Source organism: Telopea speciosissima, chromosome 11 (genome assembly GCF_018873765.1).
Source record: "Telopea speciosissima isolate NSW1024214 ecotype Mountain lineage chromosome 11, Tspe_v1, whole genome shotgun sequence".
Taxonomy (NCBI): Eukaryota; Viridiplantae; Streptophyta; class Magnoliopsida; order Proteales; family Proteaceae; genus Telopea; species Telopea speciosissima.
Window position 1 is genome coordinate 1,761,167 of NC_057926.1, and position 19,557 is coordinate 1,780,723.

The 19,557-nt window shown below is 39.6% G+C and overlaps 1 protein-coding gene across 2 annotated transcripts in view; it reads left to right on the top strand.

Annotated features, from left to right (window-relative positions):
• Nucleotides 1-19,001, top strand: part of LOC122646140 (beta-amylase 8) — a 44,332-nt gene extending 25,331 nt beyond the window's left edge. Inside the window, exons 7-10 of one of the 2 annotated variants that reach the window (XM_043839632.1) lie at nt 14,134-14,394; nt 17,616-17,828; nt 18,226-18,445; nt 18,933-19,001. In XM_043839632.1, coding sequence (XP_043695567.1) covers nt 14,134-14,394; nt 17,616-17,828; nt 18,226-18,445; nt 18,933-18,961 — 723 coding nt within the window. In that variant the 3' untranslated portion in view covers nt 18,962-19,001. The remainder of the gene's footprint in view (nt 1-14,133; nt 14,395-17,615; nt 17,829-18,225; nt 18,446-18,932) is intronic. The other variant, XM_043839633.1, reaches the window with a different exon arrangement.
• Nucleotides 19,002-19,557: the final 556 nt, after the last annotated feature.

Consider the following 19,557-nt stretch of genomic DNA (forward strand, 5'->3'; position numbering starts at 1 on the left):
GGATGTCAATCTTGAGGAGGGTAGCAGGGGAATGGGATTTCCTGTCAAAGTCTCTGACAATCTCATGGCAGAGGATGATATTATCTGCAATGCTTCTGCCAGTTATAAAAGCAGACTGGGTAGGACTGACAAGGGAATCAATCACTAATTGGAGATGATTCCCAAGAATCTTGGCTATAAATTTGTACAAAAGATGGCTGAGGGAAATGGGCCTGAAATCGGACATGGAAGAGGCTCCCTCTTTCTTAATAATAAGGCAGAGGAAAGTATGGTTAATCCCGTGGATTTGGTTGGGGTTGAAGAAGAATCTTCTGATGCCTTGACCAGATCAGATTCAATGATGTCCCAACAAGAGGAGAAAAACCCCATGCTAGTTATTAAGTGTTTTAGTTAAACTGGATTAGGAGTCTATAATTCCCGTCCTGTTTTGACTCAGTTTCTAGTTAGTTTATGTTTACCTAATTAGTTAAGGGTTAGGTTAAGCCTTTCCTTTTTAGTGTTTTGAGTCTGTTTTTGAATTTTCTATATAAGTTTGTAAGAGGGTCCAACATTGTACATGAATTTTGATAAATGAAAGCTTCATCTTTGTTGCTCTCTTCCTGCATGAAGAATCCCTTGTTTTTGATCAAGGATCCTTGTGTCTGATCAAGGCTAGTTGGTGTTTGATCCTTCCAACCACCTTTTGGCGAGAAGCTCGATTGTTCTTATTCGTATATTTTTCCGCCTTCTCCTCCATTAATCAAGTAAGCTTTCTTTAGCTTTCTCCAATTTATATTCTGATATGGTAATTCACATGCAAGTCTTTGTTGACGAAAAATTCAATTGAGGGACGCTGGCCACCAGATCATCCTCAATTTTTTAAGAGTTGTTCATCACCATAGAAAATGCCTTCGACTAGGGTTTGACCTTGAACAGATGTGCTGATCTGGATATATTTTTTTTCAGGTGAATAGATAATTCATTACCAAAAGGAAGGACAAGGGGCCCGAGAAATTGGGAAGGAGAAAAAATAAAAAATACTGCATGCCAAACAAAACCCTATCCTCAAGAGGGGAGGTCCCAGGATACAACAATGTGCCTGTTCCTTAGGGTGTCACGCAAGAAGATGCAAGGTACTAAAACTCGGAACTCGGTACTAACTCAACCCTTGGAAAAACCGAGTCGAGTCGAGATCTCGCCGAGTTGGTGCATTTTTTTTTTCCGACTCGAAGCCTCAACTTGGTGGGTTTTAGACCTAGTTTGGGTCTGAAACTTGGTATTCAGCCTATTTTAGGCCATTTAAACACAATGGCACAATCAGATTTTGCAAAAACAAAGTCCAAATATGAGTTTCACTTCGGACCATAGGTTAGTAGGCGACGACGTACTAAAATACCCTACTCTACACATAGTTTAATAATAGAAAGCAATCAAAACATTCAATTAATGTAAACAACTTAAATAAGCATTAGAAATGTTAAAGTTTACAATACATCAATCTTTAAACAAATGTTACAAAAAATGTGATATGGTAATGTATTCAGTCCCAACCATATCCACATAGAATTCCCATGTCATAGTGTTGCTGTAGTTTTGCACATAGTTTGTCATAGCACTCATGTAAGTGTTGTCATCAACATATTCCATGTCCCCTATCTTAGGGTATAGAAGAGGCGGAGGCGGTTGCTTTGAGGCATGAGATCCTACCGTCATATTGAGGCATGTATGGGTATGGCTGGTTCGGGACTGGGAATATGGAGCCAAAACCAGACCCAGTGCTTTGATTGTCAAACTCATGTGTTGACTGCCCAAACTGACCATAGTCACTATATTCGGAATTGGTGCTCTCCTGGCCATAATCCTAGTCATGATGAGGCTGAGATGAATGCCACGGCTATCGCTCACTAGTAGTATCTATACTCATGCTTTCGAAACTTCCAAGCATGGTGTTCATACTCATGGCATCATCCTGAGCCTGTGATTGTTTGCGACCCTTCTTTCTCTTGTACGTAGTGTGGTCACCCTGGTCTCTATCCTGTGTGGCATGCGTAAACTGAGACTCACCTGTGTAACGCACGGGGTCCGCCTGTGTTCCCACCTTATACTGGTGTTGCTCGCGCATCCCCTCATAGCGATCATCATAATAACCACCACTTCGCATGCCACCACCACTAGCAGGGTTATCACCATTACCATCACTATCACCACCATCATCATCACCACCATCACCATCACTACCACCATCATCATCATCATCATTAGTAGCACTTCCTATTACAGCCTCAAAAGGTCTCGATGACTCTGAATGTTCACGCCCCTCTTGCGACATATAGTCCTCAACATCTGTACCGGTTACAGACGCAATGGTGGGGTCGGGCCTACTCCAGGCTGATTTATATCTGGTGTACCATGATCCCTCACCCTCTAGAATATGGGATCCTCGTCATCATCAGAGTCCTCCTGGAAAATGTTGGCTAGTTCGATGGGTTCTTTATCATTGGTGTCCATTCCTTCACGTATGTGCCTCATCCTTAGTCTCATATTGTAATGCACATACACCAGCTGCTCCAGTCGTTTGCTACCCAATGTGTTCTGCCTCTTCGAGTGGATCAATGAGAATGTACTCTAGTTGCGCTCGTATCCGGAGGATGAACAAGTTTGTGAGAGCACTCTCACTGCTATCTTCCTCAGGTTGGGTAAACTTGTACCATAAAGCACCCATCAGTCGGCTGCATTACAAATATAGAATATTAAGAATATGTACATTCTAAAGGGATAAAATTATAACTCATAAATGTAATGCCATGCCACCTACCAGGGTCTGACTTTTGTCTACCCTCCACTGCAGGTTTTCGACTGAAACTTGCTGAGGCCTCTCTGAAGTATTGGATCTGTTTTCATTTCAAATTTCAAACATTGTTAGAGGCATTAGTATTTACTATTTAGTAATTACATTCCTTTACTTACTACCAAAGTACCAAGTCCCATACTTTCACCTCATCATTGCATTCAGCCTGTGTCTTGGCATTGGGCTCCAACTTCTTAATAACATTTTGAACTGCCACTAACAACTCTGTGTCTAGCCCAAGATTATGCGAGTACTGATACTTTGGATTCAGATAGTATGCTGGTAAAGTGGAAACTAAGAATGTAACTTATTAGTGACTTAATGCTTTTGAGTTTGAGTATGTAAATCTAAAAACTCATATAAAGTGTAAAGTATGTTAAAGTGTTGAACTCACCAGCTTTATGTAATGGATGACTCAAGTGCTTCTCCCACTGCGCATCAATGATGTTAGTGTATGACCTTGCACTCCGGGGTATCGCAGCTCTGACCATTTCCTTCATCTTCTGAAGGGCAGCATAAATGTGGGGTAAGGTAGGCTTCTTCTCTGTATCAACCATCCTTAGTACTGCCACCACTGGCTCTAATATGGCAACAACTTTATGCAAGTCCTTCCAGAATTAGTCACTTGCAATGGTCTGTTGTGCTGCCCTCCTTTGTTCAGAATTAGACCCATGCCAACCGAACCACTGTTCACTTGCAAACATAGACCTCAGACCTATCACCTTCGTCCGAAAGCTCTTCAATGCAATGTAATTGGTGGCAAATAGAGTGACACCAGGCCTTACTAAATCGCCATTGCATTTTTCCCTGAACATGGCTAAAGCATAACCATGGTTATATACAAAAGTGGTTACTTGTCTTGCCCTTTTCACCATACCTACCACCAAAGTTTTCTTCCCCGTGTCTTTCAACATTAAATCAATGGAACATGCTGCACATGGAGTCCAAAAGAGGTGGATCCTCTTACTCTTCTTGTTCATCAACTTCTCTCCAGCCTTTTTAAAGTTATAACCGTTATCCGTCACAATTTGGATAACGTTCTTTAGTCCTATCTCATCCACCACTAGCTTCAGTTTCTTATATAAGTATGATGCATCCTTTACATGCTTCGATGCATCGACAGACTTCAAGAATACTGTCTTCCCATTGCAACTCACCATGAAATTGATAATGGACTATCTAGGAGGTCCAGTCTAACCATCAGCCATAAGGGTAACCCCATACATCTCCCACCTTGGCTTCAGACCCTTAATTTACTCTTTTAGCTCCACTACCTCCTTAAGCAAATATACATTACATAAGTCGTGTGGTGAAGGCCCCTTCCATCCTGGGCCAGCCCTCCCTGCAGCGTCAAGGAATGCATGATAGTATGTTCCTTGTGCTACATTAGCTGGAATGCCATTGTATAACATGAACTTGCTTAAGGCTTTCCATGCTTCCTTTTGTTTACCACCAAATACTTGCGGGATGGTTGGCTGGTAGGCATCTTGTTGCCTAAAAATAGATGGATGCTGCTCAAAAATGGGATCTGGGGAATGTGCTCGTGGTCGGGTTGGGGGCCGTGGGATCTGTCTTATGTTAGTGCTTCTCCTCCTCTCATCTTGTTGTACTGGTGCAACTGAGCTAGATCCACCAGCTCCTCTTGCTTGCTCATGTCTTCTCATATTCTCATAATGCAAACTTTGTCTACTCTCTGTTAAAGTCTGCTGGTAAATTCTCCACTCAGCTTCTGATTCAATCTCATCAGGTGGAGGCCTATATTCAATATGATTTCCTCCACAGATCTCTACACCAGGCCTATTTAGCACTGCCTCATCAAATTCTATTTGTTGTCTTTCCCTCTCAGCTTTCTTTGCTCGTCCTCCACTCAAGTGTTGGGCCATAGCCTGTTTCACTCGGCTCGACACATTTCTGCATGAGGCAACGTCCTTACCTGTACCAGCCAAATGTTGTTTTAACCTAGTGACTCCTCCAGATAGCAACTTTCCACAATAATTACACTTGGACTTCTTTTTATCCTCGGACATTGGGACTCGATGTTGCCATGCTATTATCAAATTTGTGATGAATCTTGGAGATGTGTAGTTGAATCTTCAAATGTGCAGCTGAATCACCTCTCCTGAAGATCAAGTCTTGAAATCCACAGGTAAAATGAAGGAGGAGCTTTAAATGGTGAAGAAGAGAGTAGTTTTGGGAGCTTTGGACAAAACTCGACCGAGATATGTCGGGTTCTGTCGAGTTAGGTAAGTAAATAAACTAATAGATGGGTCATTTTATGGGTTAACCCGAGATCTCAACCTGAGATCCGAGATCTTGTACTATTTTATATTGTATTCCAACTTGTCTCGATTTCTCAAAAAACCGAGAAACTTGCCGAGATCTCGCGAGTTCTCAAACTATTAAAGATGTGATCGAAGCTAGCTTGTTTTTTATGTCAAGAGAAATGGAATCCCAAATAAGCTGGAGGGGTCTTGATCTAGAGGGCCATTTTCTGATGTTGCTCTCCATCCAAATCTGGTTGATTGTGGCAGCAAAGGCGATCTTTCCCACAGTGTCGCAAATGGAAGAGCCGGCAAATGTCATGTCTACCAAGATCCATTCTCTTTGGAGAGTCAAAATCCGTCTGGTGTGAGGCCAACATCTTGCTAACACCCCTTTCTAGATGGACGAGGAGAGGGGGCAAGCAAAGAAGAGGTGGTTGATGTTTTCCATGGCATTTGAACAGAGGCAGCATGAGGGAAAGACAGCAATTGGCGGTGGATGAGGAATGGCTGCGTTGGGAGGCAGTTAGAGAATGCCTGCCAAACCGTGAAACTGTGCTGTGGAATTTGGTGTTTAAATCATATCAGCTTATGCCAAGGAGAAACAGTACCCTGCTGGCGGACGAGGTTCCAAGCTGCTTTGATACTGAAGAGCCCTGGAGAGGATGGAGTCCATATAGTCTTGTCTCCCCTACCGAAAGAACAACCAATAATGGGGGGCAAAGCATTCCAGACTGAAGTAAGCAGAGGAGACTGATCTGGATATATTAAGAATTTCTTTTCTGCCCTTTATCTATTTGACTGAATTTCTGTTCATTGAATCGAGTTGCTCATTCTGCTGAATAATATTTGCTGAGATTTTTGTCACAAACATCAGATTCAATTGATCATCTTTGGTATTGAAGTTGTTCGTAGTACAAAGGGAGTCAGTTTGCCTCAAAGGAAGTATGTCTTTGATCTTCTATATGAGACTGGGATGTTAGGCTCTAAGTCTGTGGATACTCCTCTGGATTCGCTCTTGGGAAAAGTCTTGCTTATTGTCGTCATGGTCATATTGATTATGGGTTAGTATGATGCTCACTGGGTTGGTGTCAATGGTGATCATAGATCTACTAACTACTAATGGATACTATACGTTTGTTGGCAGAAATCTTGTTATCTGGAAAAGTAAGAAGCAGACAACACTTGCTCAGTCGAGTGCAAAGGCCGAATACAGAGCTATGGCATATATGACAGTTGAAATGATGTGGCTGAAATCTCTCATTCAAGAGTTGGGGTTCTCAGTTGCTAAACCTACGAATATGTATTGTGATAATCAAGCTGCAGTTTATATTGTCAGTAATTTGGTTTTCCACTAGAGGACTAAGCATATTGAGGTTGATTGTCATTTTGTGAGGAATGCGGTTCTATAGAAGCTAATTTCTACTCCGTTTGTCAACTCATCCGATCAACTTGGCGATATGTTGACTAAGGCATTATTTAGGCCTACATTTCTCAATGGTTGTTCCAAGCTGGGTATGGGGGAAATATATACTACAGCTTGAGGGGAAGTGTTAAAGTGTATTGTGGGTAATGTGTGGTGTACCGTGGGATAGTGGTTGAGTAATAACTAGTTTAGTTGTTATTTCCTTTTCTAAGTATTACTCTTTATTGTGATTAGACCAAGACTCTTAGTAGGATTCCTACTAAGAGTTAATGACGTCATATTAGATTAGCACGAGGCTAGGCCATGATAGGGTATTCCATTCTCATCGTTTTCTAGCTCCCTCTCTCTCTCTCTCTTTCTTTTTCCCTACATTCTATATTGTCACAATCTCCAAACACGGCTTCTTAATTTTAGGACAGATTGCCGGAAGATTGTTTATAATACTAACCGCTTCCATAATGAGATGTTGAGCATGATAGAAGCTTTAGAAGACAGATCAAATGTGGTAGAAAAGGTGGACAACGAAAGTAACGATCAAGTTGAAGTAAACAGTCCCCACTCGAGATTGAAGTTGAGGAGTTAATCGATGGTCTTATTATGGATGTGAAGCCCCACAATCAAATTCGTTTACCAATGATCATCAGGAGATCGTGATAGTTGATATCTTAAGTGAACCTTTAGATTTTATATTTCCAAGTTGCTACTTCAACAATGAACTTCGTGTCGCAGATTTCATACCTTTTGATCATGGTTTGATTGATGATTTTATACAGTAAAAAACAAGGTGTAAGAGAATATAGATGAAGAAAACCAGAACCGAGAATGGAGGAAGAAGAGAGAAAGAGAAGAAGATGAGGAAGAGGAGAGAACAGTTCAACTTATCAGTCTCCCTCATAATGCTTGTATTTATAATCTCAAATTACAATAGAAAGGGGAACTCCTAATCAGATTAGGAATTCCTAATCATGATAGGATTCCAAGTTACAATAAGAAAAGAAACTAAGACTAACAACTCACAGTAGAATTAGGACTTGACATAATTAGAAACTAGCACTCCAACTAGGACTAGGACAATAGAAGATACACATAGCAACCAAATCACTGTTCACGTGAACAGTGTCACATGAACAGTACTTCAACACTCCCCCTCAAGCTGGATTATACAAATAAGTAAAGAAAGAAGATCCAGCTTGAACTAAAAGGAAAAAAAAGAACTCCATAATAATGCAAACACTCCCCCTCAAGTTGGCGCATACAAGGTATTAATGCCCAACTTGAACAAAATGAGAAGAGACTAAGTTGCAGCAGAATCTTGCTTGACAGATGAATGTAGCTCCCAAATAAACCTTCAAGAACTTGAAATAATTGATCTTCAAAACCTGGACAGACATGATCAGCAAACCGGGACTACAATTTCTTCCAAAAAAAAGGTAGCTTTTAACGATCTTCAATAGCTAACCAGTGATGAATCTCAGATTGTCATAATGACATAAAATCTTGAAGTTAAATAACTAGAGCAGCAAGTAGCGGAAACGAGCTGAATTAGGCAGTGGAAAAACATTGTATCAACCCAACTGAAAGTCCTCAAGTAGGCAACAACCAAATATCTTCAATACTCTTCAATACTTCAATCTCCCCCTTACGGCAAACTCAACCCAATAACGAAGGATACCCAATGGCAATGGTGGAGAAAACTGATCTTCTATGTTTTGCACCAATGTTCCTGCAAGTTTTGCGTTCTGCAATGTCTGCAGGTGTATTGTACATAATCCCCCCCTCACGTGTAGTAGTACACGTGGACAAATAACGGAGATTATGTCAGAGATAGTGCAAAAGTATAAACTTCCAGAATTCTCCAAAAGTGCTATGGGTATGAAAAAAGGAATGAATGGCAAAATTGTAATTTACTAGAAGTTTCCAAAGGTGTTATGGGTAAATACCAAAGGTATGGGATATGAAGGGAATTAGAATTATTGAAAAAGAACGGTGTTGAAGAAAAAGGATGGCATGGCTGTAAGTTGGTGGAAATCCACTTTTAAATATAATCCAAGCCAAAGGGCAAACTGGTAATAAACCAGAATTTTCAAGGGTCAAATGGGTAGTCAAACAGGAGAATGTATTAAAAAGGTAATGGCAGTTCCGTAAATAACCAGAATTTTGCAAGGGTCCCTTGGTAAATAAGAAAGTAATGGGTCATGTAGGGAATTAGATTTATAAATGGGGGACAGACTTGGAAGGGAAAATAAGTAAAGACTATGAAGTGATTGAAGGCAAAAGTAAGGGCAAAAGTGGGGGCAATAATGGGATTCAGAAAACATAATAATAAAGACACCACGTCTGTGGTTGTCTTCAACCTTCAGAACCTGAGACGGTAAAGTGAACAGAGAAGCAGCACCGTGGGGGAGAAAAGGGGCATGATGTTGTTTTCTCTCTTCGATCAGCAAACATAGATAATCACACCAGATTTGAAACCCAGATTCAAAATCAGATTCGAAGGAGCAGCAGATATCAACATCTTACTACAGCAACGCAGAAGAATCACCACCACTCCAAGAATCAGCTTACTGTTTGTGGATTCTAAGAGAAATAAATCAATTCAAACAAATCTCCAGCATCTGGTTTGAAACCAAGAGCAGCAGTGACACTGGTTAGCTGAGCTTCGATCAAACAATTTTCATTGATCAATTCCCAACAAATTTCAGGCAGAATTTGAGCAGAAAATCAGCACATCAATAGCAACCAGAAAACCAGCAAATCGATTTCGAGTCTTCAACCCATGAGCAATAAATCAGCAAATAAATTAGCAGCGGAATCGATTCAGGTATTGATCAATCGATAACAATGTCAGCAATAATCGAGAGCAAAGAAGGGATCCCAGTCTCCTTCGATAACTACATCACAGAGCACAAACCAAATAGCAACAGAAAATAAATCTTGCGCTGTCGGAAGAATAGAACCCACGAGAGGGGTCTCAGCTGCAGTCTTCAACAACCGAAGCACACCAGTAATATGATAAGAAAACCTTTTTAAAAAAAAAAAGACTTGTAGAGATCTTCCCTCTTCTTAAACTTACAAATTTTTTCTTCTTCTTCTTCATAGCTCTGATACCATGTAACAGAGTATAGATGAAGAAAACCAGAACCGAGAATGGAGGAAGAAGAGAGAAAGAGAAGAAGATGAGGAAGAGGAGAGAACAGTTCAACTTATCACTCTCCCTCATAGTGCTTGTATTTATAATCTCAAATTACAATAGAAAGGGGAACTCCTAATCAGATTAGGAATTCCTAATCATGATAGGATTCCAAGTTACAATAGGAAAAGAAACTAAGACTAACAACGCACAGTAGAATTAGGACTTGACATAATTAGAACTAGGACTCCAACTAGGACTAGGACAATAGAAGATACACATATCAACCAAATCACTGTTCACGTGAACAGTGTCACATGAACAGTACTTCAACACAAGGTTTAAGATTTCGTGATATATCAGTATCTAGGGCCTACCGAGATATCTGAAATATTCCGAAATTTTGCCGAAAATTGCATTTTTTCTACAATATTTCGGCAGTCCATCTCGGTGGGTTTTTGGCCATATCTAGGCCTGATAGTTCATGGACACCCTTATTTAAGCTAAGTAAACACATTTAATCGGTTTAATAGGTATTTTCTTTTATGGTTCATATTTCGGATTGGGTTCATCCCTCTAGTAATTGAATGGGCCGGTTTGTAGACATGAAAAAGTAAAAGTAAGAACTAAAAGGGAAGAATTCGAAATTCAAAGATAAACTAAAGAAAAAAATGCAATTCCAATTATCTTATTTGATTATTAAATTTTATTTCAATTTAATTGGAATTCCTTTATATTTAGTTTTTTGGATACCAAGTAATCACATAATATCCCCAGTGATTTTGATCTCTTTGTTGAGATTCCGGAATAGTAACCGATTCAATAAATCTATGGAGTTCCCGTAGTAATTGATTTATCTTATTATTAATCAACCTTCATATTGCAAAAAAAAAAAAACTCAAAGTGGTGTTTTGGGCTTCCACCCTTGATTGATAGTATATGGTCACCGACCCTAATGTATAAATAGTTAAATGCACATTGATTAGGCAGTCAAAGACATAAAAGAAATTTAAACAAACTAATTAAAACTCATAAGACATAATTCATAAATCATATTCTCATAAACTCCATAATAGTCGATGACTCAATACTCAGTAGCTCAATACTTTAATATGCAATACAGAAAGTCACAAGTTCACAAATCACAACTTACAACTTACAAGAGTGCAAGACTCACAAGTCACAAGTGCTAATAATAATTGTTGTGCGGTTGTGCCTTCCTATTTTAGTTGTAGGAAAATCAATTTTTAAAACCAGAAAATAAAAAATATAATATACATATGTAAAAAAAATTTCGACACCGTGAGGTTGTAGATCGGCCTCCAGTGTCTAAAATATATAAATTTCATCACCATCCAACAACTCTTGTACATAGTATTTTCAAAAAAATAGTTTTAGAGGAAAAGGATTTACCTTAAATAGTGAAAAAATGCTTGGAGGATGTGCTTAGATGAGCCTCCGACGTGTTTCCGGCGACAATCCGTCAAAAAAGAGCTTGACAACGCTTGGAGTCTTGGACTTTGGCTTGAAAGACTGGAAGAAGAAGAAAAATGGACAAAACTTCATCTTACAGTAGGTCTCGGTCAATATTTCGACTGAGATCTGCGAAATTGTGAATTATATGCAAGTGTCACGTGACACTTTAAGTCAAAAACCATTGTTTCGACGATATCTCATGAGGCCACGAAATATCGTCGACATATCACGAGATATCGACGAAATATTTACCTTTTTCATTTCGGTACTCCATTTCGTCTCGGCCCACTCGAAATATCCGAAATTTATCGATATTTTGCCGATATATCGCGAAATTTTGTACCATGGTAAAAAATGGATGCCCATCGATTGATGTTGATTCTTCCGTTTTACAAAACTTGTTTATGAGTTTTTCTCAGCACCGAGGGAATTGATGCAAGATTAGTTCTTTGCACTGGACCAAACTTGTTTGAGAGCATCGAGCGAGAACCGGACTTGAATTGGGATTTGGGCCTAGTAGGATATTAGTAGTTTATTTATTTACTTATTTGGATTTAGTTTGTAATTTTTTACTTAGGCTAGAGTTTTATTCCATTTTTAGTCTTAGGCTATGTTTGGTAGCCAAGAAAAGAAAAGAAAAAACAAAAAAGACAAAAATCATGATGATACAATGATTGATTTATGTGCCTATCTCTCTCCTCAAATTCAAATATTTTTGAAAATTTTCTTTTCTTTTCATGGCTTCCAAATGTAGCCTTAGAGTTAGAATTTTATTCCATTGTAGTTTTAGTGGGCGAGCCTCGGCGCAATGGTTAAGTTGCTCTATTGCAACCTGTTGGTTACTGGTTCAAAACTTGCAAACAGCCTCTCCTGCGAAGCAGGGGGTAAGGCTGCGTACATTTGCCCCTCCCAGACCATACAGTAGCGGTAGCCTCATGCACTGGGATGCTTTTTTTTTGGTTAGATTTTATTTCTATTTCAGCATTAGTGGGTGAGCCTCGGCAACAGTTAAGTTGCGCGATTGCAACCTGTTGGTTGCAGGTTCGAAACTTGGAAACAGCCTCTCCTGCGAAGCAGGGGGTAAGGCTGCGTACATTTGCCCCTCCCAGACCCTGCAGTAGTGGGAGCCTCGTGCACTTGGATGCTCTTTTTTTATTAGACCACAATTAGGAAACTTTCAATTTCACTTTTATAAATATGCTTGTTAGCCAATTCATTGAACAGATTTGAAATAGAAAGTTGATTGGGTTGCTCAGCATGAGTGTGTGGTGACGTGATTCTCTTTCCCCCCTACAACTGTGAGATTCCATCTTAGATATCTTCCCATTTTCTCAGTGGCCCTCCACCACCTTTTCCCTGCCCTATTCCTGTTGTGAGTCTCTCTTCATCTATCTTGCTTTCTATTATCGTTTTCCCCTGCTCCTGTTCTGGGCAGTACTTACAGCCCCATAGTGGGATCGAGCTCCATCAATACAATACCTTTCAGATTCTGGGAGTAGGTTGCTCCCCCATAAGTGAATCAGCCTGCTAAGGTTTGAGGCCAAAAGGAGTTGGGGCTTTAGAGATCCTAACCCATCTTTTATCCTGGTTTAGTGTCTACCGCCTGAATCAGTTGCAGAAACTTTTTGCTATTTAATGTTCTGATTTGCAGGCCCATTGTCGAATGCTTCTTGTTGGGGGGTGGGGATGAAGATCTTCAGCCTGAATTTTCAGTCAATTGAACTCCAGTGGGTTGAGTTATTTCATCTGAAAGTAGGTGGGGTTGCAGCTGGTTGCCCTTATCGAGAGGTTGTCACGTAATTACTGAACCCATATTCTCAGTATTTACACAAAACCCCTACAATTCTGATTTTGTTTATTTTATTCCTCATTCTTATTTCAGTTTCCAAAAATACCCTCTGCTTACATATTTGTTTCCATTTGAGTCCATAAACCTTTTCTCTTCATGTGTTGGTCTAGAACTTGCCTTTAATTACAAAATTGCCATTACTTTTAATTGTTGACCTGTTTAGCACTTGGTTGGGCCCATAGCGACCTATAATCAGGGTTTTTGAAACCCCGGGTTGCATTAGAAGCATTAAAGGTATCTGCTCATTTCTGGTATTAGTAGCACACTATAAGCTATCAAAAAAGGGTGGGGGGGGGGGGGGGGTGCTCTATAACCTGTGGAAGACTTATAAGATTCAAAGCATGAACTACATCAAAAAAATTATGGTCATATCCCAACCAGGGTTACCAAGAATGGATTCAATTACCTCCACAAGAGGACTCAAGAGTCAAGACCATTGCATGAATCTGGGAATGCTGTAGCTGTGGACTGCAATCCACATTCTTTGGTAATGATTCCATTAAGATGCATGAAGGTTCCTAATGTAAGGCCAAGTCACAAGTAACTTAACCCCAGAATAGGATCACAAATATAACCCAAAAACAGATACTGGTTTAGATCTGATATATATATATATATATATATATATTCCATGGGAGAACCGATCGAGGGAGTTCCCGCTGAAACAAACCGCAGGATCCATTTCTCGACTGCGCTGCCGGCAGACTCCGAAGCTCCATTAGGGCAGGGCTGACCGGGGCTGTCGCTCGACATGGATAGATACAGATTGAAGTAGAATGGCTGCTCCCAGTAATGGCCAACCTATCTATCTAAGCTGCTCGCCCCATGCCCGCTCCCTGATGTCCGGGTAGCGGAGGCTCTCTCATGCTCTTCTCTCTCTCTCTCTCTCTCTCTCTCTCTCTCTCTCTCTCTCTATATATATATATATATATATATATATATATATATATATGTAATGTAATAAACAGTATTCTGTGAACAGTAACGTGAACAGTGTTTTGAACCTCTTCTTCTTTATGCTTTGATCTACATCAGTTCCTGTGTTAGGGAATAATAGCTTTGCTGTCTTCATTTGTACATTCTGATATCCTTTCAAGTCTTAATAAAATTTTGAACTTATACGGACTCAAAATGCTCCCAATGATATTTTATAAATTTATGCAGTGCTATGACAAATATTTGCAGCAGAGTCTACGAAAAGCAGCAAAATTGCGTGGGCACTCATTTTGGGCTAGGGGACCTGATAATGCTGGTCAATATAATTCTAGGCCACATGAGACTGGGTTCTTCTGCGATCGAGGTGATTATGATAGCTATTATGGACGCTTTTTCCTCCATTGGTATGCACAGACCCTAATAGACCATGCGGATAGTGTACTCTCTCTTGCAACCCTTGCATTTGAGGAGACACAGATAGTTGTGAAGGTTAGTTATACTTGTTACTTTGATCAACTACTTTAAACTGAAAAGGTTGACTCTATAATCTATATAACCTGTCAGCTATTGGTCCATTTACTTCTACCTTTGGTACTCATTATGTATGGATCCAGATGTTTCTTCCCTGTAGATTATATACACGTGCTTTTATTGCGTGTGATGACAATAGAACTGTTGCTTTTTGACTGATAGCATGCATATGGTCCATCTAAGCATTTGCTGGAAGACTCATTATCAATTGGACCTCTTAATGGCCTTACTCTGGTCATGATAGCTGCTGTCAATTGTATAATACCCAAGGTTCGAAATTTTGGTTTCGACTGATTCGACCAAAACTTGCATGTTTTGGTTGGCCGTTTCGGTGGTCAAATGGACATATTTTGGCCAGAAATTTCAGGGAAACCCTAATTTAGCATCTCTAAATATATGGGAACTTTTGAATTGATAAAAACACACCCAAAATTGTAGTTTGGTTCCGTACCCTAGGTTGGTAGTGTACGCTGTACCGTGCTATATACATTCTCAAATATAGCCTATCATACACATAGGTTAGTTTTAAAACACACAAAATTCAATGAAAGAAACTAAAATATGCATTAGAAATGAAGGAAAACCATTTAGTATATACAATGCCAAAGTATTACTAGTACAAGCATACGAGTGTTACAACTTACAAGTAGTCGAGTTCAAGTGTACAACCAAGGTAAAAACACCTCTACGAAACCATTTCTCCAACTTTATGTCAATACTACATAGAGTTTTGGGATTATTGGAAACCTTTGGGGAAGAAAGGGTAGATCTCTAAATTTGAATCTTGCTCAAATCCGGCAAATCGGCCCTAACATAAAATGAAAACCCTAAATATGGACATGTAATTTACCACAATGCCATAATAATAGAGAAACAATAATTTAAAAGAAAGTAAATAAGAATAAAATATGATTTATACACTGATATCAGAACTATGTTACAACGAGTAAATAAGTACATAAAATACAGTAAAATTCGGACTTTACAGAAAACACAGAAAATGACCAAACTACCTGTTCTAATGCATGATTCCTAAAAATGTATATAAATGCTCTAAAAATGTAAGAAGTCAAAATAAATCATAAAACATCTAAATATAACTTACTGTGACTAAAATGATCAGAAATACTAACTTAGGAGACTGAACATTATTATGCCCAAAATGAACAAAATACCCTTGGAAAAAAACAGTTTTGGAGGAGGAACCAAAAAGGGTTTTAGGGAGAACCATGGCCGAAGCTCCCTGAGCTGGGGAGAACCAGCGTTCATAGCAGCAGCACCTCTTCTTCTCCTTCTCCTTTTCCTTTTTTCTCTTTGGTAACCCTCTAACCCTCTTCTATTGACCGACCCATTCCATCTCATTTTCCTTTTTTCCATTCCAACCAAAACCATCCTTTTCTTCTACCTTCTCCCTTCTATTTTTTTTTCCTGGTTCTCCTCCACCGTGAGCTCCATTTCTTTTCTTATCCCACCTCCACCGAGATACCAACACCACCCAAACCACCGAAAGCCATCTCCTTTTCTGAACCCAAAAACCAAAAATAAAAAAAACCCATTTCTCCTTTATTCCAGCCATGGCTGCTGACCTCTAGAAGAACCAAAACCGATTTTCCTTTCTTCTTCTTCTTCTTCTCATTTTTTATTTTCATTTTTAAACCATCTAAACCCACTTCACCGAACTCCACTGACTTAGAATCTCATCTACCCCAACGTGAAACCCATTTCCCTTTATTTTCCATTTCTTTCTCCTTCCACCATTTAAACCCTCTCTTATCAGATGGCGGGAGAAACGGAGTCTTGATGGCCTCTTCTGCCGTTCTTGGGGTCGATATCCCATTTGTGGATAAACCCTCAAGCCTTAACGCCTCATCTGCAACCACCGCTCCAAGCGTCATAAACATTCCACCGCCACCTTCACCACCAAGAATGGGCTCCATCGCCGTTGGCGTCAAGATCGTCCAGACTGAAGGCGTCACCGCCCTCTTTTCCGGTGTCCTTGCAACCGTCCTCTGCCAAACACTCTCAAACTCGATTTTTTCCTCCAATAGACTCTAATTTATCCAATAAGGGTATTATGGTAAACTCCTATCGCCATAAGGGTATTTTGGCCTTATACGAATTTATGGCTTGTTGACATCATCGCTTAACAGGTTCGCCCTAACGGAATGGGTATTCCATCAGTCCCAAGGAGTCTGTAAGTAAGGTTTTAAAAATCAAGGGGTGTACAAGAAGTTCACTTTTTTTTTTTTTATGTAGCTGGGAGCCTAGGAGGCTTTCTTAGCCTCTACTGACGTTTTGGCCTTTGTTTTGTCAAATTCCGTTAGATTTCGGAAAGTTATGGTAGTTTTAAGATCGAAGGCTGAAAAAATGGATAAAATCCCATGAATCAAAAAGAAAAATTGGATTTTAATTATTATAAAAACTGTTATCTTATCTTAATACGTTCTGGGAAGGTTATGAAAAGATTTCAGACGTGATGGGGATTAAATTGGATAATATGAGCTTAATCCAGACTCTGAACTTGTCAGAACGAGTAAGATACCTACACACATTTCCAGCCAGTTTAGACTAGTTTGGGCCAGTCGGCACTGTTCGACGCGGCTTAGGTGGAGTAAACCATGCACTGACATCAATATTTCTTTTGTTTTATTGTTTATTTTTGCCATGAAAACTTAAAAAAATCATAACTTTTAAACTAGAATTCCAAATTGAATGATCTAGGAATCGTTGGAATTTCCCTTTTCACTTTGGAATTTCTTTTTGGGTAATTTAACCAAAAGCAGCATTAAGGGTTTTAACTGTAGCATTTTTGTGGAAGCATCTTACTATTCTTCGGAAATACGTCAAGGTTTGTGTGTTATTTTTTTTGCTTTTCTTGATTATTTGATTTGATGATAAAGGGGTAATTTTGTTTTAGACATGATGAAAATTGAGTGGATGGGTGAAGCTAGTTTGTTAAGAGTGAGGCAGAATGCAATAGTGATTGTATGGTGTATTTGCTGATGGAACTCCCAAGTAGGAGATTAAATTATTTATCATATGCTTGTTTTGATCTCATGCGACATAGCTTCATTATTTTCCTTTTACCGTGGCATGATCTTGTACATTGATCACTACATATATGGGTTAAAGTTAAAAGGTCTTCTGACCAAGATGGAGTCAAATATATACTTATCCAGATTCCGGCAGTTTATTGGTGGTACAAGGCTACAAGCCATGCAGCAGAGCTCACAGCAGGATATTACAATCCTAGTAATCAAGATGGCTATTCTCCAGTTTTCGAGGTTCTTAAGAAACATTCAGTGACACTGAAGTTTGTATGCTCAGGATTGCAGTTTTGTGCTCTGGAGAATGATGAAGCATTGGCCGATCCTGAGGGATTTTCCTGGCAGGTGATGAGCATATGCGGTTTCTTTCTCTCCTCTTTTAGGCTTATCAGTATTATTATGTGAAGTTAAGCTAGCAAAACTGTCATAGATTCCCATTTTCAGAGGGAGCCTGACTTTATGCTTTTCAGCCCTAGGGAAACCAAAAGGTGACTGAATTACTGATACAGGTAGTTTTATCATCACTACCTTTTCATAAGGTTGAGTACAGGGTTACCTGCTATACTCGTCACAATTCACTTGGAGTTCCATATGGTTTACATGGCATCTAACACATGTTACGCAACCTGATTCCATGTGGGGCATATGAGATAATCATCTCGCATCTCTATGCAAGATGATATGGGTTGGTTCCTCTAAAATATCTTAATAAATACATTCCTTCCTTCATTGTACTCTGCAGGTCCTAAATTCTGCCTGGGATCGAGGATTGACCATAGCTGGTCAGAATGCACTCCCATGCTATGATAGAGAAGCTCACATGAGAATCCTGGAGACTGCAAAGCCAAGAAATGATCCTGATCATCGTCATTTTTCATTCTTTGCATATCAACAACCTTCCCCTCATGTTCAAAGAGAAATGTGCCTTTCAGAATTAGATTATTTCATAAAATGCATGCATGGTAAGTATTCTGGCACTAGTCAACACTTATTTCAATTGCATAATATATTTGGAAAGTGCAATCCTTGAAGAAAAAGGGTTTGATGTCCATGTTGAATTGCAACCATCTTTACATTCTCCTGTGTCATCCAACATCCCCAGACCACCGCCAACCCACCATGTACAAACACACAAGAAAAGTAAATGGGTACATGGCACCAAAACAGCCACAGCAGTCTATAGACCAACTTATACAAATGAGAACTCCAGGGACCAAAATTCTAGTTTTTGATCAGATGTTTAAATGGAATCCAAGGATGCAGCTGAATATTGATTAATTGTTTTGATGTATGGTTCTTAGTTTCCCTGTTGGGTGCTGCCTCTATTCAGGATATGGATGTCATGTTTCGAGGCTTTCCACTAAGTGCTGTCTCCCCAAGACAAAAAGCTTATAAAATGAATCATGTACACATTTATTTAGAAAGTTTAATTTGTATGTTTGTTTGCAGGGGAAGTTGCAGGTGATTTGCAACCCTAATTTTATGTGGCATCATTTCAAGTTCTTGCCTTCAGTGGAAGAAGTATAACAGCTGCTCAATTGTAGTGATGATAGCAGCTTTTTTTTTTTTTTTGGTTGGGGGAGGGGGGGGGGGTGAAATTGTTTAGGTATGGTCATTGTGAATTTTTAATTTAATTACTTCCCCAAGCACAGTGATTTCACTGTGATTCCTAATATTTTGCTTCCTAATTGCAAATGCAATATAGTTGTTTATATTGGTTATGAGCTGGTCACTCAGAATCCCTATTTCCTACCCAATTTTAATAAATAATATCTTGAGATGGTTCTGGTCATTATATGGAACAAACAAATTTGCCAAAAAGATCCTGTCCAGCACCCTGCCCGGGCTGCATGTGCAGCATTGGACACAGTGAGGCATGAAAAGACCGCCTCACCTCTGCTCGGGCAAGGCGCTTGGGCAGGGGTGAGACGGTCTTTTCATGCCTCATTGTGTCCGGCGCTGCACGTGCAGCCCGGGCAGAGTGCTGGACAGGAGCCAAGTCCACAAATTTGCCATTCTTATGTGGAAAACGACTATTTGACTCTCAGTTTTTCCTAATTTAAGGCTAAAGATT